General features: G+C 46.4%; 1 protein-coding gene across 1 annotated transcript in view; it reads left to right on the forward strand.

Annotated features, from left to right (window-relative positions):
- The first annotated feature begins 18,086 nt into the window (after positions 1 to 18,086).
- The window catches only part of LOC119170725 (uncharacterized), a 53,855-nt gene continuing 45,810 nt past the window's right edge, over positions 18,087 to 26,131 (forward strand). Inside the window, exon 1 of the mRNA XM_037421968.2 lies at positions 18,087 to 18,200. Within this exon, the coding sequence (XP_037277865.1) occupies positions 18,137 to 18,200 (64 nt within the window). The 5' untranslated portion in view covers positions 18,087 to 18,136. The remainder of the gene's footprint in view (positions 18,201 to 26,131) is intronic.

Here is a 26,131-nt window from a genome sequence, read left to right on the forward strand (position 1 = left end):
GCCCTGTTGTGTTCCTTTCGCGCATTACGACACTCTGTGTTCCACCATGGGACGTGTCGTTTGCCGGTCATTCCAGATGTTTGCGGTATGCACTTCGCTGCTGCGTCAGTTAGCAAAGCTGTGAAGTACTGCACAGCTTCATCTATGTTTAACCTACATATGTCTGTCCAACTCAAACGTGTAGTGTTGTGGAACTGTTCCCAGTCTGCTTTGTTCCCCCGCAGGGGCGCCTGCGCAAGTAGGCGTTTGGTGTGTAGCGACACCACGGACCCGAGCTAACGGGGGAGTTTCTACTCCCCCCCACGCCTAGCCGTGCGTGGCTTTGCCGTGTCCGGGGAAAAGGGGATCCTGGGGGTTGAGCCGACGCTGGGCGATTGGACCTTTAAGGCCCCCCGGCAGAGGCAACACACCCCTTTGGCCCCGGCTTCACGTAGACGGCACCCCTGGGCTGACCCACCCAGGGGAAATCGGCAGTCGCCCTTTCCTATCTCTCTCTTTCTACATCTTCGTCTTTATCTCTCACTATCTATCTGTCCTGTCTTCTACTCTCTTCTGTTTACTTCCATTTTTCCTGGCGGCAAGGGTTAACCCTGTGCAAATAGCCTACCTTGGTCTAGGCGCATTGGGTTATAGTTGCGTTGTACGGCTGGCGTCTGCAGGTTTTAGCATCCGCAAACTTGTAGCGTCCCCTTGTTGGGCTCCGTGGTGGGTGGCCGCCAACGCTTCTGAAGAAAATTAAACTGGCATGCATAAAGCATTTCCCCTATTAAGTGATCGTGCCTCCTCAAAGCGGGTACGCACCGAAGATATCAATTTTTTCCTCCGGCCAAGACAAACCTTTCCTCATTTCCACGTTATACACTGCGAAAAAACTAACAAGCAAGCCAGAACAGTATCCCCCTTCGTAGTGGCTAGGTCCTTAACAGAAACTCTCGGTGGCGGGTACAAGGTTACCAAAATGGCCAGTGGAGATCTACTCCTCGAAGTACGTGACAAAGACCAATTTGATAAACTGAACACCCTCACAAAGTTTGGAGACACACCCATCAGTATTACGGCACACAGGTCTATGAACTCATCTCGCGGGGTCGTTTCGGACGCAGATTTGCTTGACCTGACCGAAGCTGAACTTCTTGAAGGATGGAAGAGCGACAACGTGACAAACGTACAGCGCATTAAGATAAGAAGAGATCAAAAGGAAATACCAACAAAACACTTAGTACTGACCTTTGCTTCGAGCGATTTGCCGGAAACAATTCAGACTGGGTACACAAAAACATCTGTGAGGCCATATATTCCCAACCCCCGCCGTTGCTTCCATTGTCAGAGATATGGCCACGGCTCGCAAAGCTGTCGTGGCCAGAAAACTTGTGCTATGTGTGGAGTCGTGGGCCATGCGTCCGACAACTGCGAAGCACCTGCACACTGTGTAAACTGTGGCGGTAATCATGCCGCGTACTCACGTTCTTGTTCTTTCTGGAAAAAAGAAAAAGAAATCATCACTTTAAAGATAAAAGAAAACATTACATTTAAAGAAGCAAGAAAAAGAGTCTCGCCATTTTATGGCCCTACATATGCTGATGCGGCGCGCCAGGGGGCAGTGTCGCACCAGCCCTCGCCACTCCTTCGGCCTGCGCAGAGCGAGCCATTGGCTGTGGCGCCTGCCCCCAAGGCGGCAGTAGTTGAGTCTACTCCGCCTACTATTGAACAGAGACCAGGGACTCCAGGGTCCTCGGGTCTCAAGGCCTCACCTCGCCAGGCGAGGCCCAAGCTTCGAAAAACCAGCTCGCATGAGCGGGCATCCAGTGCCTCCGAGGAGGCAATGGATACGGCGGCACCTCTGGTGCCAAAAGAGCGGCGCGGCTCTCTGGAGCGCGCCAAGAAAACTAAAAAGCTCATAACAGGGCCTGATAATAGCCCTGCTACTTGAGCTCGACCTTTCAGTTTAAACAAGTCACTCCCTTAACGTACACACAGCACTACTTTACATCCAATATGGAAACACAAATTATACATTGGAACGTCAGAGGCCTGCTTAAAAACCTCGACGACGTCCAAGAGCTTTTATACAAACACTCACCTCAAGTGCTGTGTGTACAGGAAACACATCTTAAATCCTCCAATACAAATTTTTTACGTGCTTACGTCATATACCGAAAGGACCGAGATGATGCTGTGGCGTCATCCGGTGGCGTAGCCATTATTATTAACCAAGGAGTAGCGTGTACACATTTACCACTCCAGACATCCCTTGAGGCGGTGGCTGTTCGAGCGGTACTCTTAAACAAACTCGTCACCATCTGCTCTTTGTATGTACCTCCCCACCAACGTCTTGAAAAACGTGAATTTCAGTCCCTAATAGACGAACTACCGGAACCTTATTTGCTTCTTGGGGACCTAAATGCACATAGTGGACTGTGGGGCGATTCTCGCTGTGATGCACGAGGTCGTCTCATTGAACAATTTCTCTTCTCTTCCGGCGCCTGTTTGTTGAATAGGAAACAGCCAACCTACTATAACGTTGCCAACAAAACTTACTCGTCTATAGACCTCAGCATCGTATCACCTTCACTTCTACCCCTATTGAAATGGAAAATCATAAACAATCCATATGGAAGTGACCATTTTCCTGTAGTGTTGAGTTCACAAACAACATATGAATGTCCTCTACATGTTCCCAAATGGCTGATAAACAAAGCAGACTGAGAACAGTTCCACAACACTACACGTTTGAGTTGGACAGACATATGTAGGTTAAACATAGATGAAGCTGTGAAGTACTTCACAGCTTTTATAACTGACGCAGCAGCCAGGTGCATACCGCAAACATCTGGAATGCCCGGCAAACGACACGTCCCATGGTGGAACACGGAGTGTCGTAATGCGCGAAAGGAACAGAACAGGGCATGGAGATTGCTGCGCAACTCGCCAACAGCGGAAAATCTTGACACGTTCAAGAAAATAAAGTCTCAAGGAAGGAGAACGCGTTGGCAGGCCAGAAGAGAAAGCTGACAGAAGTTTTTGTCAGGGATTAATTCATACACACAGGAGGCAAAAGTCTGGAACATGGTCGGTAGGATAGCAGGGAAACAAGTACACACACTTCCACTCGTAAACACTCAAGGTGATACCTTGGAAGATCAGGCAAACTTCCTCGGGGCACACTTTGAACGGGTATCCAGCTCGTCCCACTATACTGACACTTTCCAAAAATACAGAACAAGAATAGAAAAGCAGAAACTCGAACACAAATGCACTAGATCCGAGGCATATAACCAAGCTTTCAGTCTAGCTGAGCTGCAAATGTCTCTAAACTCCTGCAGTACTTCTTCCCCAGGTTCTGACCGTGTGATGTATGAAATGTTAAAAAACCTACCAAACGAAACCCGTAAAACATTACTTTGTTTGTACAATGCTATTTGGTCTTCTGGCACTATTCCTACCTCCTGGAAAGAGGCTATTGTTATTCCCATTTTGAAAGAGGGCAAGGACAATTCTTTACCCTCGAGTTATAGGCCTATAGCACTTACAAGCTGCTTGTGCAAAGTCTTCGAAAAAATGATAAACTGCCGACTTGTACATTTCCTTGAAACAAATAATTTGCTCGACCCATTTCAGTGCGGGTTTCGAGAAAGTAGATCCACCACAGACCACCTTGTTCGTATCGAGGCACAGATCAGAGACGCCTTCGTCCATAAACAATATTTTCTCTCTGTGTTCCTAGATATCGAAAAGGCGTATGATAGAACATGGCGGTTCGGCATTCTAAGAGACCTGTCTCACCTTGGTGTGCGCGGAAGAATGTTTCATATAATCGAAAGTTACCTGTCAAAGAGGACTTTCCGTGTCCGTCTGGGCAGTGTGCTTTCCCAAACATTTGTCCAGGAAACAGGCGTGCCACAAGGTGGCGTGCTTAGTTGCACACTTTTTATTATCAAAATGAACTCTTTGCACTTGTCCATTCCCCGCAATATGTTCTATTGTACATATGTCGACGACGTTCAGCTTGGCTTCAAGTCATGCAACTTGGCCATATGTGAGCGGCAGGTTCAGCTGGGTTTAAATAAGATCTCCAAATGGGCAGATGAAAACGGATTTCGACTTAACCCACAAAAAAGCACGTGTGTTTTGTTCTCTCGAAAGAGAGGCATGCACTCGGAACCTGACATTCGACTGAACGGGCAACGTCTGTCCGTCAAAGCCGAGCATAAATTCTTAGGCCTAATCTTGGACAACAAGTTGACCTTCGTGCCGTACATTAAGTATCTAAAAACAAAATGTTTAAAAGCCATGAATCTTTTAAAAGTGTTGTCACGTACTACTTGGGGTAGTGATAGGCAATGCCTCATGAACCTCTATAGAAGCCTCATTCGCACCCGCTTAGATTATGGGGCCGTTGTCTATCAGTCTGCTACTCAAAGTGCCTTGAAGATGCTGGACCCCGTGCACCATTTGGGCATCCGCCTTTCTACGGGTGCTTTTCGCACCAGCCCCGTAGAAAGCCTTTACGTTGAGTCAAATGAGTGGTCGCTTCACCTGCAAAGAACCTACATGTCCCTTGTTTATTTCCTTAAGGTGAAAGCAGACAAGAGGCACCCCTCATACTCTACTATAAATGACTTGTCGAGCTCCATTCTTTTTCAAAACAGGCCTTCAATGAGGCAGCCCTTCTCAGTTCGCCTGAAGGGTCTAGCCGAGGACACTGGAGTGTCACTCGAACACAATTTAATGGCTCCTGTAGCATACCCGCCACCGTGGCAGTGGCAGACTATAGATTGCGATGTGTCTTTTTTAGAAGTTACTAAACATGCGCCTATTGCCCATATTCGAACATACTTCTTGGAACTTCAACACAAATACACACGTCCTGAGTTTTTTACAGATGCCTCTAAGTCTAACTCCTCTGTGTCCTACGCTGCTGTTGGCCCTTCCTTTTCGGATGCTGGCCCTCTACATCCAGACACAAGTATCTTCACGGCGGAAGCTTACGCGATACTTGTGGCAGCTAAACACATCAAACAATTACAAATACAAAAAGCAGTAATTTATACAGACTCCCTTAGTGTGCCCCGCAGGGGCGCCTGCTCAAGTAGGCGTTTGGTGTGTAGCGACACCACGGACCCGAGCTAACGGGGGAGTTTCTACTCCCTCCCACGCCTAGCCGTGCGTGGCTTTGCCGTGTCCGGGGAAAAGGGGATCCTGGGGGTTGAGCTGACGCTGGGTGATTGGACCTTTAAGGCCCCCCGGCAGAGGCAACACACCCCTTTGGCCCCGGCTTCACGTAGACGGCACCCCTGGGCTGACCCACCCAGGGGAAATCGGCAGTCGCCTTTTCCTATCTCTCTCTCCCTACATCTTCGTCTTTATCTCTCACTATTTATCTGTCCTGTCTTCTACTCTCTTCCGTTTACTTCCAAACTTCCTGGCGGCTAGGGTTAACCCTGTGCAAATAGCCTACCTTGGTCTAGGCGCATTGGGTTATAGTGGCGTTGTACGGCTGGCGTCTGCAGTTTTCAGCATCTGAAAACTTGTAGCGTCCCCTCGTTGGGCTCCGTGGTGGGTGGCCGCCAACGCTGCTGAACAAAAATAAGAAAGGCATGCATGGAGCATTCCCCCTAATGTCTGATCGTACCGGCTTAAAGCGGGTACGCACCGATGCTATAAATCTTTTCAACCAGCCAAAAGAAACATATCCTCACTTTCATGTTATCCACTGTGAAAAAACTGAAAAGCAAGCCAGGACCGTCTCTCCTTTCCTAGTTTCTAGATGTCTCACTGAAACTCTTGGCACAGGATACAAGGTAACCAAAATGGCTAGTGGAGACCTTCTCCTCGAAATCCGCGACAAAGAGCAATTTGAAAAGCTAGACCGTCTTTCAGATTTCGGTGGCATACCAATAACCATTACACCACATAGGTCAATGAACACAACTCGCGGAGTGGTATCTGACATGGACTTAATTGACTTGACTGAGACTGAACTTTTGGAGGGGTGGAAGAGCCAAAATGTCACTAATGTGCAGAGAATCGTTATTAGAAGAGATAATAAGGAAACACCGACGAAACACCTAATACTCACATTTGCATCCAGTAAACTACCGGAATCTATTCAAACAGGGTACACAAAGACATCTATCAGGCCGTACATACCAAACCCTCGTCGTTGCTTCCAATGCCAGAGGTATGGCCATGGTTCTAAAACCTGTCGTGGTCGCCAGACTTGTGCACAATGTGGAGTCCTAGGCCACGTGTCTGAGAACTGCAAACAACCGCCACACTGTGCAAACTGTGAAGGAAACCATGCCGCATATTCACGCTCCTGCACATACTGGAAAAAAGAAAAAGAAATAATTACTTTGAAGGTGAAGGAAAATATTACATTTAAGGAAGCACGGCGAAGAGTCGCTCCATTCTATGGACCTACATACGCTGATGCGGCGCGTCAGGGGGCACCGCCGCACCAGCCCTCGCCACCCCTACGGCCTGCGCAGAGCGAGCCGGCGGCTGTGGCACCTGCCCCCAAGGCGGCTGTAGCCCAGGCTACACCGCCTACTCCCAAACAGAGACCGGAGACTCCAGAGTCTTCGGGTCTCAAGGCCTCCCCTCACCAGGCGAGGCCCAAAATTCAAACTAACAGCCCGCATGTGCGGGCATCCAGTGCCTCCGAGGAGGCAATGGATATATCGGCACCCTTGGTGCCGAAAGAGCGGCGTGGCTCCTTGGAGCGCGCCAAGAAAACAAAAAAGCAAATAACAGGGCCTGGTGATGGCCCTGTTAAGTGAACTCAAACTCCCCGTCTAAACAGCCACTCGCTTTTCGTACACACAGCACTATTTCACATTCACCATGAACACTCAAATTATACAATGGAACGTCAGGGGCCTTCTCAGAAACCTTGACGACATCCAAGAACTCCTACGTGAACACTCGCCAAAAGTGCTGTGTGTACAAGAAACACACCTTAATTTGAAACACACAAATTTTCTTCGTAAATATGTTATTTTCCGAAAAGACCGTGTTGATGCTATGACATCATCCGGAGGTGTTGCCATCATAGTGAATCAAGGAATAGCATGCACACACTTACAACTCCAAACACCCCTTGAGGCAGTGGCTGTTCGAGCGGTTCTTTTTGATAAACTGATCACAATCTGCAGTATTTACATTCCTCCTAGCTATCAGCTCCAAAAACGCGATTTACACTCTCTAATTGATGAACTTCCGGAGCCTTATGTTCTCCTTGGAGACTTTAATGCGCATAGCAGGTTATGGGGTGACTCTCGGTATGACGCGCGAGGTCGACTGATCGAACAGTTCCTTATCTCGTCGAGCGCGTGTCTCCTAAATCGAAAAGAACCAACCTATTATAACCTCGCTAATAACACCTACTCTTCCATAGACCTGAGCATAGTATCTCCATCTCTTGTGCCTCTACTCCAGTGGAAAGTCGTCAGTAATCTGTACGGAAGTGACCACTTCCCCGTAGTTTTGAGCACAACGACAGTAACTGAGTGTCCACCACGTGTTCCCAAGTGGCTCATAAACAGAGCCGACTGGGAACAGTATCATACTATCGCTTGTCTGGGTTGGAATGACATCTGTACTTTGAACATTGATGTTGCTGTGAACTACTTCACAACGTTTTTGATTGATGCTGCAACAAAATGCATCCCACAAACAAATGGACACCTTGGAAAACGATGTGTGCCATGGTGGAATTCTGAATGCCGAAACGCGCGCAAACAGCAAAACAGAGCTTGGAGGCTGCTTCGGAACTCACCGACAGCCGAAAATCTTGAAACCTTCAAGAAAATAAAGTCTCAAGGCAGGAGAACGCGTCGGCAGGCCAGAAGAGAAAGCTGGCAGAAGTTTTTATCAGGGGTTAATTCATACACACAGGAGGTTAAAGTATGGAACATGGTCAGTAGGATAGCAGGAAAACAAGTACACGCACTTCCACTCGTAAACACTCAGGGTGATACCTTGGAAGATCAGGCTAACTTCCTCGGTGCACACTTCGAACAGGTATCCAGCTCGTCCCACTATACTGAAACTTTCCAAAAATACAGAACAAGAATAGAAAAGCAGAAACTCGAACACAAATCCACTAGATACGAGGCATATAACCAAGCTTTCAATCTAGCTGAGCTCCAAACATCTCTAAACTCCTGCAGTACTTCTGCCCCAGGTTCTGACCGTGTGATGTATGAAATGTTAAAAAACCTACCAAACAAAACCCGAAAAACCTTACTTTGTTTGTACAATGCTATTTGGTCTTCTGGCACTATTCCTACCTCCTGGAAAGAGGCTATTATTATTCCCATTTTGAAAGAGGGCAAGGACCCTTCTTTACCCTCGAGTTATAGGCCTATAGCACTTACAAGCTGCTTGTGCAAAGTCTTCGAAAAAATGATAAACTGCCGACTTGTACATTTTCTTGAAACAAATAATTTGCTCGACCCATTTCAGTGCGGGTTTCGAGAAAATAGATCCACCACAGACCACCTTGTTCGTATCGAGGCACAGATCGGAGACGCGTTCGTCCATAAACAATATTTTATCTCTGTGTTCCTCGATATCGAAAAGGCTTATGATACTACATGGCGTTACGGAATTCTAAGAGACCTGTCCCACCTTGGTGTGCGCGGAAGAATGTTTCATATAATCGAAAGTTACCTGTCAAACCGGACATTTCGTGTCCGTCTGGGCAGTGTGCTCTCCCAAACATTTGTCCAGGAAACAGGCGTGCCACAAGGTGGTGTGCTTAGTTGCACACTTTTTATCATCAAAATGAATTCTTTGCACTTCTCCATTCCCTGCAATATGTTCTATTGTACATATGTCGACGACGTCCAGCTTGGCTTCAAGTCATGCAACTTGGCCATGTGTGAGCGGCAGGTGCAGCTGGGTTTAAATAAGGTCTCCAAATGGGCAGATGAAAACGGATTTCGACTTAACCCACAAAAAAGCACGTGTGTCTTGTTCTCCCGAAAGAGAGGCATGCACTCGGAGCCCGACATTCAACTGAACGGGCAACAACTGTCCGTCAAAGCTGAGCATAAATTCTTAGGCTTAATCTTGGACAACAAGTTGACCTTCGTACCCCACATAAAGTATTTAAAAACAAAATGTTTAAAAGCCATGAATGTTATAAAAGTGTTGTCACGTACTACGTGGGGTAGTGACAGGAAATGCCTCATGAACCTGTATAGAAGCCTTATTCGCACCCGCTTAGATTATGGGGCCATTATTTATCAGTCAGCGACTCAAAGTGCTTTGAAGATGCTGGATCCCGTGCACCATTCGGGCATCCGCCTTTCTACGGGTGCTTTTCGCACCAGCCCCGTAGAAAGCCTTTACGTTGAGTCAAATGAGTGGTCGCTTCATCTGCAAAGAACCTACATGTCCTTTGTATATTTCCTTAAGGTGAAAGCAGACAAGAGGCACCCCTCATACTCTACTATTAATGACTTGTCGAGCTCCATTCTGTTTCAAAACAGGCCTTCGATGAGGCAGCCCTTCTCAGTTCGCCTGAAAAGGCTAGCTGAGGAAACTAGAGTCTCACTTGAACATAGCTTAATGGCTCCTGTAGCATATCTGCCACCGTGGCAATGGCAGACTATAGACTGTGATGTGTCCTTTCTTGAAGTTACAAAACATGGCCCTATTGCCCATATCAGAACATACTTCCTGGAACTTCAACACAAATACACACGTCCTGAGTTCTTTACAGATGCCTCCAAGTCTAACTCCTCTGTGTCCTACGCTGCTGTTGGCCCTTCCTTTTCGGATGCTGGCCCTCTACATCCAGGCACAAGTATCTTCACAGCGGAAGCTTACGCGATACTTGTGGCAGCTAAACACATCAAACAATCACAAATACAAAAAGCAGTAATTTATACAGACTCCCTCAGTGTAGTAACGGCTCTGCACACTCTTAAAAAACACAAAAACCCAGTCCTTGTCTCACTTTACTCCCTTTTATGCACACTCTATACACTCAAACAACATGTTGTAGTGTGCTGGGTGCCAGGGCACCGTGAGATTCAAGGCAACGTAAGGGCGGACCAGCTCGCTGCATCCGTCCATGAGAGCACCGCCATTACATCCATATCAATCCCGGCCCTTGATCTTAAGCCGTCTCTCAAACGAAACCTCCGGGACTACTGGCAGAGCAAGTGGGATACACACACAGAAAACAAACTACACGTTATTAAGCCACATCTTGGTCATTGGCTGCCTGTATCGAAATCGCGTCATACAGAGGTAACACTAACGAGACTCAGGATAGGACACACATACACGACACACACATATCTGTTTTCTGGTGGCGATCCACCATTATGTGACAGATGTGGTGAATCCTTAACCGTCCTTCACATGTTAATTCAGTGTAAATACTTAGAAACTCTAAGAAAACAACATTTTCCAATACTCTACCGAAAACATATACCTTTACACCCTGCAATGTTTGTCGGTAGGGAACCACTTTTTAGTCACAAATCATTATTAGCGTTTTTAAAGGAAATTCATAATTTTCATATCATATACCCGGGCACACCGTAGCACGACCTCTCTAGAGAGGTTTTTGCTGCGGTGGCTACACAAGAAAGCACATGCCTCACGGCCCTTGGACGCAAGGGTTTGAACGAGTGAGGCACTTGTGCTAATGCCATACATATCCACCATCGTCTTTTATTATCACCAACTTTTGTCATCTGTTCACATCATACACACCTTTCACGGCATGGTCATGATTTTATTACTTGTATGTTTTTACCCGCCTTACTGCGAGGAATTTTATGGCCCTTATACAGCCGTTTATCACAATCATTGTTCATATTTTTAGTAAGATGAACTGGCGCTCTTTGGCCGTGAATCGGCCCTTGCGCCATAAAACATCAAACATCATCATCATCATCCCTTAGTGTGGTAACGGCTCTGCACAGTCTTAAAAAACAAAAAAACCCTGTCCTCATCTCACTTTACTCTATTTTGTGCACACTTTACACACTCAACCAACATGTTGTAGAGTGCTGGGTGCCAGGGCATCGTGAAATTCAAGGCAACGTGATGGCGGATCAGCTTGCTGCATCCGTCCACGAGGGCACCGCCACTACACCCATATTAATCCCGGCCCTTGATCTTAAGCCGTCTCTCAAACGAAACATCAGAGACTTCTGGCAGAGCAAGTGGAATACACACACACAAAACAAACTACACATTATTAAGCCACACCTTGGTCATTGGCTGCCAGTATCAAAATCGCGTTATACAGAGGTAATACTAACGAGACTCAGGATAGGACACACATACGCAACACACACACATCTTTTGTCTAGTGACGATCCACCATTGTGCGACAAATGTGGTGAAACATTAACAGTCCTTCACATACTAATCCAGTGTAAACATTTAGAAACTCTAAGAAAACAACATTTTCCATTACTCTACCGACAACATATACCTTCACACCCTGCAATGTTTGTCGGTAGGGAACCACTTTTTAGTCATAATTCATTGTTAGCGTTTTTAAAAGAAATTCACAGCTTTCATGTCATATACCCGGGCATACCGTAGCATGACCTCTCCAGAGAGGTTTTTGCTGCGGTGGCTACGCAAGAAAGCACATGCCTCACGGCCCTTGGACGCAAGGGTTTGAACGAGTGAGGCACTTGTGCTAATGCCATACATATCCACCATCGTCTTTTATTATCACCAACTTTTGTCATCTATTCACACCACACACACCTTTCACGGCATGGTCATCATTTTATTACTTGTATGTTTTTACCCGCCTTACTGCGAGGAATTTTATGGCCCTTATACAGCCACTTATCACAATCATTGTCCATATTTTTAGTAAGATGAACTGGCGCTCTTTGGCCGTGAATCGGCCCTTGCGCCATAAAACATCAAACATCATCATCATCATCATCATCATCAGTCTGCTTTGTTCATCAGTTATTTGGGAACATGTAGAGGACATTCATATGTTGTTTGTGAACTCAACACTGCAGGAAAATGGTCACTTCCATATAGATTATTTATGATTTTCCATTTCAGTAGGGGTAGGAGTGAAGGTGATACGATGCTGAAGTCTATAGACGAGTAAGTTTTGTTGGCAACGTTGTAGTATGTTGGCTCTTTCCTATTCAACAAACAGGCACTGGAAGAGAAGAGAAATTGTTCAATGAGACGACCTCGTGCATCAGAGCGAGAATCGCCCCACAGTCCACTATATGCATTTAGGTCTCCAAGAAGCAAATAAGGTTCAGGCAGTTCGTCTAATAAAGACTGGAATTCACGTCTTTCAAGACGTTGGTGGGGAGGTACATACAAAGAGCATTTGGTGACGAGTTTGTTTAAGAGTACCGCTCGAACAGCCACCACTTCAAGGGATGTCTGGAGTGGTAAATGTGTACACGCTACTCCTTGGTTAATAATAATGGCTACGCCACCGGATGACGCCACAGCATCATCTCGGTCCTTTCGGTGTATGACGTAAGCACGTAAAATATTTGTATTTGAGGATTTTAGGTGTGTATACTGTACACACAGCACTTGAGGTAAGTGTTTGTATAAAATCTCTTGGACGTCGTCGAGGTGTTTGAGCAGGCCTCTCACGTTCCAATGTATAATTTGTGTTTTCATATTGGAAGTAAAGTAGTGTTGTGTGTACGTTAAGGGAGTGACTTGTTTAAGCTTAAAGTTCGAGCTCAAGTAACAGGGCTATTATCAGGCCCTGTTATGAGCTTTTTAGTTCTATTGGCGCGCTCCAGAGAGCCGCGCCGCTCTTTTGGCACGAGGGGTGCCGCCGTACCCATTGCCTCCACTGAGGCACTGGATGCCCGCTTATGCGAGCTGGTTTTTCGAAGCTTGGGCCTCGCCTGGCGATGTGAGGCCTTGAGACCCGAGGACCCTGGAGTCTCTGGTCTCTGTACAATAGTAGGCGGAGTAGACTCAAGCACTGCCGCCTTGGGGGCAGGCGCCACAGCCAATGGCTCACTCTGCGCAGGCCGAAGGAGTGGCGAGGGCTGGTGCGACACTGCCCCCTGGTGCGCCGCATCAGCATATGTGGGGCCATAAAATGGCGAGACTCTCTTTCTTGCTTCTTTAAATGTAATGTTTTCTTTTATCTTTAAAGTGATGATCTCTTTTTATTTTTTCCAGAAAGAACAAGAACGTGAGTACGCGGCATAATTACCGCCACAGTTCACACAGTGTGCAGGTGCTTCGCAGTTTTCGGATGCATGGCCCACGACTCCACACAGAGCACAAGTTTTCCGGCCACGACAGCTTTGCGAGCCATGGCCATATCTCTGACATTGGAAGCAACGGCGGGGGTTGGGAATATATGGCCTCACGGATGTCTTTGTATACCCAGTCTGAATTGTTTCCGGCAAATCGCTCGAAGCAAAGGTCAGTACTAGGTGTTTGGTTGGTATTTCCTTTTGATCTCTTCTTATCCTAATACGCTGTACGTTTGTCACGTTCTGGCTCTTCCATCTTTCCAGAAGTTCAGCTTTGGTCAGGTCAAGCAAATCTGCGTCCGATACGACCCCACGAGATGAGTTCAAGGACCTGTGTGGCGTAATACTGATGGGTGTGTCTCCAAACGTTGTGAGGGTGTTCAGTTTACCGAATTGGTCTTTGTCACGTTTTTCAAGGAGTAGATCTCCGCTGGCCATTTTGGTACCCGGTACCGAGAGTTTCGGTTAAGCACCTAGCCACTACGAAGGGGGATGCAGTTCTTGCTTGTTAGTTTTTTCGCAGCGTATAACGTGGAAATGAGCAAAGATATGTCTTGGCCGGTTGAAAGTATTGATATTTTCGGTGCGAACCCGCTTCGAGGAGGCACGATCACTAAGTAAAGGGAATGCTTTGTGCATGCTAATTGTATGTTGTTCAGCAGCGTTGGCGGCCACAGGCCACGGAGCCCAACGAGGGGACGCTGCAAGTTTGCGGATGCTGAAAGCTTGCAGACGTCAGCCGTAAAACTCTGCTATAACCCAATGCGCCTATGCCAAGGTAGGCTATTTGCACAGGGTTAACCCTTGCCGCCGAGAAATTAGGAAGTAAGCAGAAGAGAGAAGTAGACAGGAAAGCTAAAAAAGTAAGGAAGACGAAGATTTAAGGAGAGAGAGATAGGGAAAGGCGACTGCCGATTTCCCCTGGGTGGGTCAGCCCAGGGTTGCCATCTACGTGAAGCCAAGGCCAAAGGGGTGTGTTTCCTCATCCGGGGGGCCTTAACGGTTCAATCACCCAGCGTCGGCTCAACCCCCAGGATCCCCTTTTCCCAGACGCGGCAAAGCCACGCACGGCTAGGCGTTGGAGGGAGTAGAAATTCCCCCGTTAGCTCGGTTCCGTGGTGTCGCTACACACCAAACGCCTACTTGCGCAGGCGCCCCTGCGGGGAATTCTGGCACACATAAGCGCACTAAAAACGAAGGCAAACGAAGCACTCAACGTGCTCAAAGTACTCTCCCATAAACACTGGGGTTCCGATCGACTCTGCCTTATACGTATTTACCGATCTCTTGTACGCAGCATTTTGGACTACGGATGCGTAGTCTACGACTCGGAGCGAAACTCGTACAGTCACCGTCTTGACCCTATACACAACCTAGGTCTCCGTCTGTCCAATGGTGCTTACAGAACATCACCTGTGCAATGTCTATACGTAGAATGCAATGAGTCCCCTCTATGTGATCGAAGAGCATTACTAACCTTGTCATATGTTTTAAGAATAAGGTCGTCACCTGAACATATCTGCTATGAAATCGCCGCAAAGTGTCACTCAGTCTTACACTACTTCCACAAACAGAACCTAATCAAGCCACTTGCCCTACGTTTCGAGGGATACTGCTGCTTTTATACCATCCCTGATGGATCCCTAGATGTCGCTATTAAACCACCAAGACTGCCACCATGGTTAGACCTGTCGCAGCTATGCAAATTTTCATTAAGCCGTTTTAACAAAACAAAAAGCACCCCACCAAAACACATAATCCAAGAATTTTATACACTTCGGCACAAATAGGAGGATTACGAAGAATTTTACACAGATGGCTCAAAAACAGAAAACCACGTGGTTATTGGTATCGTGACGACGAAAAGTGCAATTTCTGTGAAAGTACCTCGTAGTTTCTTCAGCTGAAGCTTATGCCTTGAGTGACGCAGTTGGGAAAATCATCGCTGAAAAATAAGAGGAAGCAATCGTATACACCGACTCACTAAGCACACTAAAAGCACTACATATAAAATCCTAATGTGAGCCAATAGTGGTTGACATTTTAAAAATGGTATACTCAAACAGCCAGGCAGCCTCCATGCGTTTCTGCTGGGTCCCAATTCATGTTGGGATACCCGGAAACGAAAAAACAGATAAGTATGCTTTTCTGGCAGCCCACAAAACACTAACAAAAGTGCAAATTCCCCTTAAAGATATCCAGAGAACAATTCGCCTGGCTCTACTAGCAAAATGGCAACAGCAATGGGACACCTGCATTAACAATGAGCTCCACCTGGTGAAAGCCATACTTTGGGAATGGAAGACCTGCCGTCACCACCAACGGTTTATCGAAGTCGTATTATGCCGACTTCGCATTGGACACACACACTTGACACACGACTTCTTACTCGCAAAGAAAGAACAACCAACGCGTGAAAAGTGCCAAAAAGCGTTAACACTTATGCACATCCTGATGACATATCCCACCATTGAAACACAGAGACAAAATCATTTCAGCAAGCTATAAAAACAACACGTACCTTCACACCCTGCTTTGTTCCTAGGAGATGACCCTATAGTACCTCTGCCTGACGTGCTAAACTTTCGGAAAGAATGTAATCTGTCAAATAAGCTTTAAAATTTCATCTTTTCAGTGTCCATTCCTAAAAGTCTTGTGTCTGGGGCAGCATAGTCTTAGCTGCTTTTGCGCCATAAAAACCAAATTAACCTAACCTAACCGTTCACATCTCTTCTTATGACCTGGCGCTCTTTGGCCATCAAATGGCTTTTGCGCCGTATAACACCATACATCATCCATAGAGATTCATGCGTTGAACCTCAAACCTTCCCTTGAATAATTGCTCAGAACTTCTGCAAAGCACATGGGATAGCCACACGTAAAATAAACTACACGTTATCAAGCCCCACCATGGCGATTGGCCGTCAGTATCGAAGTTATGCCACACCGACGTAATACACACAAGGCTAGATTATGACACACACACACTGTACACATTCCTGTCCAGTTGTGATCCACCCTTGTGTGCGAGTTGTTGTGAACCACTCAACGTTCTCAACATTCTAATCCAATGCCATGAACTGCACAATTTCAGGAGAAAGCATTTCCCATCCCCCTACCCGTGAGCGAATACCATTTCATCCATCGATGTTCATCGGTTGGGATTCAGTTTTCAATCATCACTCATTATTTGTGTTTTAAAAAGATGTTGGTAGTTTTAACGTCATCTACCCTGGTAATGTTTAGCACGACCTCTGAAGAGAGGTCGCTGCTGCAGAAGTTACACTACAAAGCACCTGTCTCACGAGCCCTGGAGATAAGGGCATAGAGAGATATTCGTCACCACTCTATGTAGTCATTATCATAACTGTTAGCCGCGTATATTCACTTTACAGATTTTATGTCACTCTCATGATTTTGATACCTTTATGTTTTACCCGCCGTTAGCGCGAGGAGTTTCAGGCCTTTATACAGCCAGTCATCGCAGCCATTGCTGACACCTTCTGTCTCCATATATCATCAACAATTAGTATGGATTATTGTTTTGCTAAAACGCCGAAAGTGCAGAAGAATTGGCCATCGGAGATCAATGGCACACCAAAAGCACTCTGCTGCCGCACTGGGCTTGTTCGTGCGTCCAACTTCAAGCCAGATGTTAGCACGAACGTTGCAACACGATTCATTTTGTCGTCGACCTTGCTCTTCGCGACAAACAAAACTGGGGTACTCGGCAGCAAGTACACTCTCTCCTTCGACAAAGAAGCGTGTTTTCACACTGCAGTCGGGGAAACAGTGTTTTCAGTAGCAACAGTTCGGGCGTGGACCTCCTTACCCAAAGATGATGTCTGCGGCTCTTACGTTTTTTTGCGGCTGGTGGATGGTGTCTCCAGGGCTTGGTGAAAAAAACACAAAAGAAGACCACGCAATGTTCTGTTACGTGCCGCTATAGTGTAAGTGACGTACCTGAATATGCAAACTTTACTGGTGTTGCCTGTCTTCGCAGCGCCCAACGGATTGTGTTTTTAGTGCGAACAGATGGGAGAGCTCTCTATTTGCTCGCTGAAGCAGTCGTGTTTTGTCAATATTCAATGCAGAACCATGAGCTGGTTAGGGGGTATACCACAAGCGCATCCGATGCCCGTCTTCCTTACCTTTATCTTCTTTTTTTGTTTGCTCCACTGCGCTTGCAAACAAGCTCCGAACCTTCTAACACCAGAGTTTTGATGAGTTATGCTTTGTAGAACGCTAAAAGTGTTTGCCGATCGAAGGCATTGCTTCGCCCTTGCGGCAAACTATGACTTTTTTCCATTGTTTAGGTTCCTCGGAGGACAGTTTCACATTCCTGTCTCTCTTTGACCGTTCAGCAGATAAGCGCCAAAGTTCAATGTCCATGCTTCGATATCTATACTGCCGCCTTTGTCCTTTGTACAGTCACACATTATGTCTACAGAAGAGATCTTACCGGCGTTCCTTTTTGAGAACGCTTCGCAACCTTTTTCTTTTGGCATGCGCACGAAATAGGTGCCATTGTCGCGTCGTCCTATGGAGGTATTTGGCCTATAACATAAAACGACGCCAGTATCTGTGTCTTACGTTGAAAACGACATTCCTTCGGCGTTGCCAAAGTGACAGGGCGCTTCACTGCACGATAAGCGAATTGACAAAGTCATCGAGCATACCCACATTAACGGCGGAAGAGCCCGCTGTGTTTGCTTTCCAGTGCGAGTGAATTCTGACCGTCTTTATATACACCGTCACTCTTATCATCGCTCCACGACGTCACCGCAAGCGTTATCGCTGTGATAAGCGCTGTTGAAGTTGCCTGGACAGCGGCCCGTATTCGCTGTTCGACTGCACTTGTAATATTCCTTGTTCTCGTAGCGATGAGCCCGTCAACTCCAGCCACGCTGCTTTTTATCGTGCATTTGCTACCGTTCTTCCACCAGGGTGAGTTATCGGAAGTTATCGATTAGAATAACAACTGTGTGTACGGGGTCCTTGTGCAACATTATTTGCGCATAGGCAGCGTCGCCACTTGTAATATGCGCGACCTTCGCATCCGTTGGAAGGATAGCGATCAGATCGCCGCTAATAAATACGATAAACTTTCCGTCTTGAAGGAATAGTGGCTACGGTGCGCGGCTGTGGACCCAAAGGTCACGAGTTTGACCCCGGCCGTGGCGGCCGCACTTCGATGGAGGCGAATTGATTTATTTATATCGGGAGTTTAAGGTTCCGAAACCACCATATGATTATGAGAGACGCCGTAGTGGATGGCTCCGGAAATTCAGACCACCTGGGGTTCTTTAACGTGCACCCGAATCCGAGCTCGCACGGGCCTACAGCCTTTTCGCCTGTATCGAAAATGCGGCGGCCGCATCCGGGATTTGATCCCGCGACCAGCGGGTCAGCAGCCGAGTACCTTAGCCACTAAACCACCGTGGCGGGTCGTGGAGAAATGGTAGAGGCCCGAGTTCTGTGCAATGTCAGTGCACTTTAAAAAACACCAGAAGATTGAAATCGACATGGCCCTCTACTACGGCGTCTCTCATAATCATATCGTGGTTTTTTGACGTAAAACCCCAGATGTTAATATAACTATAATAAATGAGATAAACTGTATAGGGCCAAGACGTGAGCGTTCTTATTAAGTTGAAACTTACATTGTGTTTGGTAGCTTTACAGATTACCAACGTTTATTGCTTGTTTCGGCATCGAAGAAGCTTTCACCCGTCTTTTAAAGTTACGGTGCTCGATCAAACCTTCATTATCTTTGCTTTATCCACACCATCCACACCAGTAACTGTTCCTATATATATATATATATATATATATATATATATATATTGTGTGTGTCTGTGGGTGTGTATTGCACTACCTATCCCCCTTCCAGGAAATAAGATATTGCATAAACGCCTTTTTTAAAGGTTCAGAACTTTGGGAAAAGATGTAGTACACACTTCTGTCTTGTCCTTTATTTTGTAGAGGTTCTTCTTCCGAGAAAAACAAAACCTCAGAAAGAAAAATAGGTTCTCTAGAGATAATTGACTACCATCTGCGCGCGATAAAGAGCGCGCAGATGACGTCTGACGTCTCCTGAACTTTCTCGGAAAAACGTCCGGCTTATCTAGCAGTTTCTTTTTTGTAAATGTGCATCAGATATTGCGGCTTCTTGGACGTTAGCCTGATTAACATGAAGAAAGCGTACGTTCTCGAAGAGGTTCGACGTGAGTCTATCGCAAGGAGTGCATTTGTCTCTCGTTGGCTACTAAGGCCATAGCCAAAAATTGTTTGGAGGTCGGAGGGCAGTGCTCAATGACAGTTTATGCACATTCGTGTGGGCGTTTGTCTGTGTGTGCCATGCAGGTGCAAAAAATATCGGAAGATTACGAATGTGGAAACTTCATTTCTTAGAAAAAGAACTGTTGAAACAACTGAATTTTAAAGCGGCGCACGGGTATTCAGCCGCAGCGACCTGTCTATGAAATGCTGGATGTACGAAATTCACGTGCCTTTTGTACATAGAGAAGGAAAACGATGACGTTAGAGACTCTCGTGCGGTATGTCCTGTGTGGCGTTTAGTAGCCTGTGTGGCGTTTGAGTATAGCGTGTGTTTTATTATGTGTTGGTAAACTATTCTTTTTATTACGAGGTCGAAGTAAAAATTTCAGAAATGGGATCGCGATCAAACACCACATAGATAAAATGTGAGTTCCATCAGTCTACGTAGCTGGTTAACGTAACTCTAACTCTGAGATGTAACGCACCGACGGAAGAGACAAGCCAACTTGCGGTGGAGAAGGTACAAACTTTGGCAATGTCGACACCGTGAAGGCTCGCGACTTACTCAAAGCTATCCAAGAAAAAGACCGTCTACTATCGACCCTTCTGAAACGACTGATTTTGGCCGGTGCAGCACAGCTTCAACCAGCGTCAACGTTCCAGGTGATCACTCACTTTAGCCGCAACATCAGCCCCTTTTACGGCTCCGAAGATGCTTCCTCAACGTGCAAGTGGCTTGAAATCGTTCGTAGAACGTCTAAACTACATACGTAGTCAGCTGCCTACACGCTGGAAATTGCCAAGGCCCGACTGGTTGGAGCTGCCAATGACTGGTGCCATTTGAGGAGCTCCCAAATCACATCGTAGAAGGATATTGAGGTACGTTTCTGTCGTACCTTCGTCCACCTTGGCTCCCGAGTTTACGCGACAGGCCATCATCTACTCTTACCCAGAAGCGTCGCGGCTGGAGCAGGGAACGCCCAGTGTCTACAGGAACCAGAAGTCGCGCCAGTTGCGCCCCGCAAAATGCATGTAGACCCACTTTTCAAACAAGCCCTGTCGCACGCTGAGAGTTCCGCCGACTGTAAAGCACTGACAACAAAGGAGGGCGAAGATGTGAAGCCGAAGATGTCTGCCGCAGCAAGAGGAAGCCAAACGACAAGGGCGAAGCTGTAGCTGAGGGTGAAGGAAAACCAAAAGAAAAGGATGAAACCGAGGATCGTGACAAAGAAAAGCAGACGAACTCCCAACACGGTTCTGCGAGAAATGACAGCGTGGCAGAAAGAGTGAAGGAAACTACGAGAACGCCTAGAACTAAGGAACCCGAAGAACTGAAACCCAAGACGTCTGCCAGAGGTGAAATAAAGCCGGAAGACAAGGGCACAGCTGAAGCTGGAAGCAGGGAAAGGCAGATTAACTCCCAACACGTTGCTGCGAGAAAAGACAGCCAGACGGAGAGAGTGAATGAAAAACCCGGAACGGTGAAAGAAACATCAGGAAAAGGTGGCGAAGAGGGAAAGAAAAACGAAGACGGCGAACAGACAGCCCTAGGACAAAATGCGAGTCATGAGGATAATGAGGGCGAGGTTGTAGAAGACAAAAATCTAGAACCCCACAGGGGCATCTGCGCAAGCAGGCGTTTGGTGTGTAGCGCCACCACGGACCCGAGCTAACGGGAGCTTCGACTCCCTTCCAAGCCTAGCCGTGCGTGGCTTTGCCATGTCCAAAGATAGGACCTTTAGCCCCCCCCCCGCCCCCCCCCACAGAGGCAACGCAACTCTTTGGCCCCGGCTTCACGTAGACGTCACCCCTGGGCTTACACACCCAGGGGATTTGGCAGTCGCCTTTTCCTATCTCTCTACCTACACCTTCGTCTTTCCCTCTAACTTTACATCTTTCCTGTCTTCTCCTCTCTTCTAGTCACTTCTAATTTTCCTGCCGGCAAGGCTTAACCGTGTGTGGTCATCCAACCTTGGTATACCATATTATGTTGTAGCGACGGCGTACGACTGGCCTCGTGCAGACTCTTTTATGAAGGTCTGCCGCTTCCCCTTGTAGGTCTCTGTGGTGGGCGGTCGGCGCTGTTGGCGAACTATCCCAACTATGTTGTGGTGGAAGCGTTCCCCAAACTCCCGGATCAACCTCTAAAAAGGGGTCGCACCCAATTTCCATCTCAATTCAACCATGAAACCAACCTAAACAACTTCCCCCGTTTCCATGTTTTGCATAGCGAAGGTAGTACAACTCTGCGCAAACTGTACCCTTTCTTGGTGGCAAAATCCCTAACCGAAGCAATAGGAAAGAAATACAAAGCACCAAAAACTAACACCGTAGACCTCCTAATAGAAAAAAGGAAAGAACAAGTAAAACAAGTAACAAAACTCTATGACATAGACAGTGTCGGAAACATGGATATCACAATCACAGCCCACCGATCTCTGAACCCATGTAGGTATGTTATCTCCGAAGTAGGTTTCCTGAACCTGAGCGACGAGGAGCTCCTCGATGGTATTCAAGATCGAAATGTAATAAAGGTAATACGAATAACTATGAGATGAAAAAACGAACAACTCCCGAGAAAACACATAATCTTGACTTTTGGCACAAAGACACTTCCTAGCTCCCTCGAAGCAGCATACCTGAAAATAAATGTCAGACCACACATACCGAATCCGAGGCGATGCTTCAAGTGCCAGAGGTTCGGCCATGCTTCGCAATGTTGTAGAAGTAAAAAAAAAACCTGTAGCAACTGCAGCGCCAACGATCACAAATCAGAGAAATGTCAGCAGTCTACCCGCTGTGTGAACTGCAAAGGCGACAACCCAGCCTATTCCAGATCGTGTCCTTGCTACAAAAAAAAAAGAAAAAGAAATAGTTGCTCTAACAGCCAAGGAAATACTAACCTTCGAAGCGAGAAAGAGGCTCGAACTCTTCACTCAGAAAAGCTATGCCAGGCTTTTCCGCAATATCTACAACAACCTCAGAAGCCTACGGGGATCGTGGCCAGTGGTCCCGTAGGAGCTCCACCTGCCCCCTTGGTGGTAGCAGCCAGTACTGCTCCACCATCAACATCCAAGGCGGCCCTACTTGCTTCGATTGCGCAGGGCCCGCGACTCAGCCCCCCACCAATGCCCGAGACGCACGTCTCAGTGCCTGTCTCCCGATACACCAGTGCCTCTGACAAGGCGATTGAGGTCGACCCTAAAAGCTCGGGGTCGTCGACACCGAAGACCAGCACTCTCTCGAGCGCGCCAAGCGGGACAAGAACCCAGTAACGCTGCAACCCAAGCGATAACCTAAGTGGTTATTGCTCCGCATGAACCCAGTTTTTATCATATGTCACCTACCATAATTTTAACAATCAATTCACTTTATTAGTACATTTGCTTCCTTATATTTCAATCATGTCTTTTATTATTTGCTGGAAAATCAGAGGCCTACTTCAAAGCTTAGGTGACATTAAAGACAACTTTAACAAGTTTTCCCCGATATCATTTTGCCTCCAGGAAACAAACCTGGGTGCAAAGCACACTCGTATATTAAACGGGTATACAGTTGTCCGTAAGGACCGGCAACATTGTAGCCGTTTATCGGGACGAGATGCAATTGTAATAAAAAGCGGAATTCCGACCAGAGCAATCACATAAACACTTCTCTCGAGGCTGTGGCAGTCAGCATTATTGCACACAAAACAACATCCATCTGCTCTATCTACATTACCCCCCCCAACGAACAATTAGCGCTACAAAAACTCGAGGACTCGTCCGTTGAACTTCCAGAACCATCTCTTCTCGAAGGAGATTTTAACCCTTATGGTACGCTATGGGGCAGCGACAAAAGGGACCAAAGAGAGCAACTGATTGAAGATTTTGTTTTATCGAATAATATTTGTTTTGTTGAGACGTTTTGTTGAGAGGACGACCCACTGTTCGAAGGCTTCCCCACAGTTTTTTAAACTCTGGCACACCAACATACTTTTCAGCAAGCTCAGGCAAGTTTAGTTGCCTCGATCTAGCGTTCTGTTCACCATCTGTTTTTAATAATTTCAAGTGGGAAGTCCTCGACTCTTCGGACGGCAGGGATCACCTAGCTGCAATCGTCAAACTGCCATCCTCACTACCCACCATCACCTCTAAACCACGCCGCTGGCTAATCCATCTTGCGGACTGGCCACTGTTTTCAGAGAATGCAAAACTCGAGAACGGCATCTCGCTAGATATCGCTATCGATCACATAAACGACAAAATCACGGATGTCATAATTACAGCCGCCGAAAAAACGATACCAAGATCATCAAATCATGTCCGAAATAAACGAAATGTCTGGTAAACAAAGGAATGCACCAAAGCAAAGGAACTGCAAAAAAAAGAAAGCCTGGGGTGTCCTGAGGAGGTACCCCACATATAGTAACCTCGTGAACTTCAAGCAGGCTAAAGCGAAGGCGCGATATAACCGTAGACAGACTGGAAAAAAAAACATTATAACGCAATTACGTGTCTTCCATAAATAGCACTGTCTCATCTAAGCGATTTTGGGTCTAGTTGAGAGAATTCAGAGGAGACTACTCAGCCTACACAATACCCATTCTCATAAGCCCAGACAACCAGACATCAACACAAGAACAAGCCGACCTATTGGGGGAACATTTTCACAACATTTTCAGTTCAGCCAGCTACACTGATACTTTGCTCCAACACAAAGAAACTGCAGAGAAGCAGAAACTACCGCTCACAGGTGCATCACACGAAGCTTACAACCAACCCCTAACACTACAGGAACTAAAGATGGCGCTCTCACAAGGTAAAAAAACGGCAGTAGGCCCCGACAATATACACTACTCTATGCTGGCACACCTGTCCAAAACATCTACAAAAGTTTTACTTACCTTTTTCAACATGGTACGGCAATCTAAATCTATATCAGAACAATGAAAAACTGCCATGGTAGTCCATTTCTCAAAGCTGGAAAAACCCCAACGTCCCCTATAGCAGCTACAGACCGATCGCTCTTACCAGCTGCCTGGCGAAAAATTACGAAAGCATAATAAATTCTACACTATCACTTATTCTCTACTCCACAACTTTGATAGGCAATCATCAGTGCGGATATAAAAAATGTTGCTTGACCACTGACCATCTTTTTCGTCTGGAGCATGAAATACGAGAGTCTTTTCGTCACAAGCCGCACTGTCTTGCGATTTTTTTCGACTTAGAAAAGTCTTACATTATCACGTTGCGACACGAAATTCTGCAAGACCTCGCTAATCCAGGCATTAGAGGCAAAATACTGAAATGTTTGTTCGATTTCACGACTAACAGAACATGTCAGGTGCGGTTAGGCACTGTGCATTCACGTACATTTATCCATGAAAACGGCGTCCTTGAAAGCTGCGTCATTAGCCCTACTCTTTTCAGCGTAAAAAGGAATTCAATCATCATGGTCATACCACCCACAATCATGCACTCACTATATGTTGACGATCTCCAAATTACTCCTCGTGCATTTAACCTATCAACATGTGAAAGGCAAATTCAAGTTACCATAAACAAACCAACACATTTGGCTGACAGAAATTGCTTCCAATTGTCTACACGAAAGATGGTTGTTGTGGTATTTACCCTGAAAAGAGGATTATTTCCAGACCCAGAGCTTACATTAAACAACATCGCGATGATGAGATAAAGCATGAACGAAAATTCTTAGGGGTTACATTCGACAGTAAACTGATCTTTCTTGCTCATATAATGCACTCAAAATCAAGGCCAATAAAACGCTTAATATTTTAAAGGTTTTATCGCATAAGCATTGGGGTTCTCATCGAATATGCCAATTGAAGGTTTATCGTTCTCTTGTGCGTAGCATTTTAGACTATGGGTGCATTGTTTGCGGCTTGGCCAGAGAATCTTACATTTGCCGTTTAGACCCTGTACACAATCTTGGTCTGTGTTTATCAAATGGTGCTTGTAGAACATCCCCAGCCCAGTGTTTGTACATAAATTGCAATGAACCTCCGCTATGCAAGCGTCGCATATTTTAACCCACTTCTATGTTTTGAGGATTAGGAAACAGTCTGAACATATATGCCACGACATCATCACGCAATGCCACTCACGCTTACACTACTCAAACAGGCCACACCTCATAAAACCATTGATTTTACGCTTCTAAGAGCATTGCCACAACTACAAATTTGTAATGACGCACTGAAGGTCACCATCAAACCACCGAGACTGCCGCCATGGGCTGACCTGGCACAACTGTGCGATTTTTCACTGACCCGATTTAAGAAAAACGACACCACACCACAACACTTCATTCAAGAATTGTGCGCAATCCAGGAGAAATATAAAGGTTATACTGAAATTTACACAGATGGCTCGAAAACAAAACACCATGTTGGCATTGGGATTGTGACAGAAGAAAGCGCTGTCAGTGTTAGACTACCAGAGTGCATGTACATTTTCAGCGCTGAAATGTACGCCTGATGGGAAGCAGTAAAAAATCATCACTGATGAATACAGAGAAGCAATCATATACACTGACTAATTAAGTTCAATAAAATTGCCATATTTGAAATATGAGTGCGAAAATTTACT

This window comes from Rhipicephalus microplus, chromosome 2 (assembly GCF_043290135.1).
Source record: "Rhipicephalus microplus isolate Deutch F79 chromosome 2, USDA_Rmic, whole genome shotgun sequence".
Classification (NCBI taxonomy): Eukaryota; Metazoa; Arthropoda; class Arachnida; order Ixodida; family Ixodidae; genus Rhipicephalus; species Rhipicephalus microplus.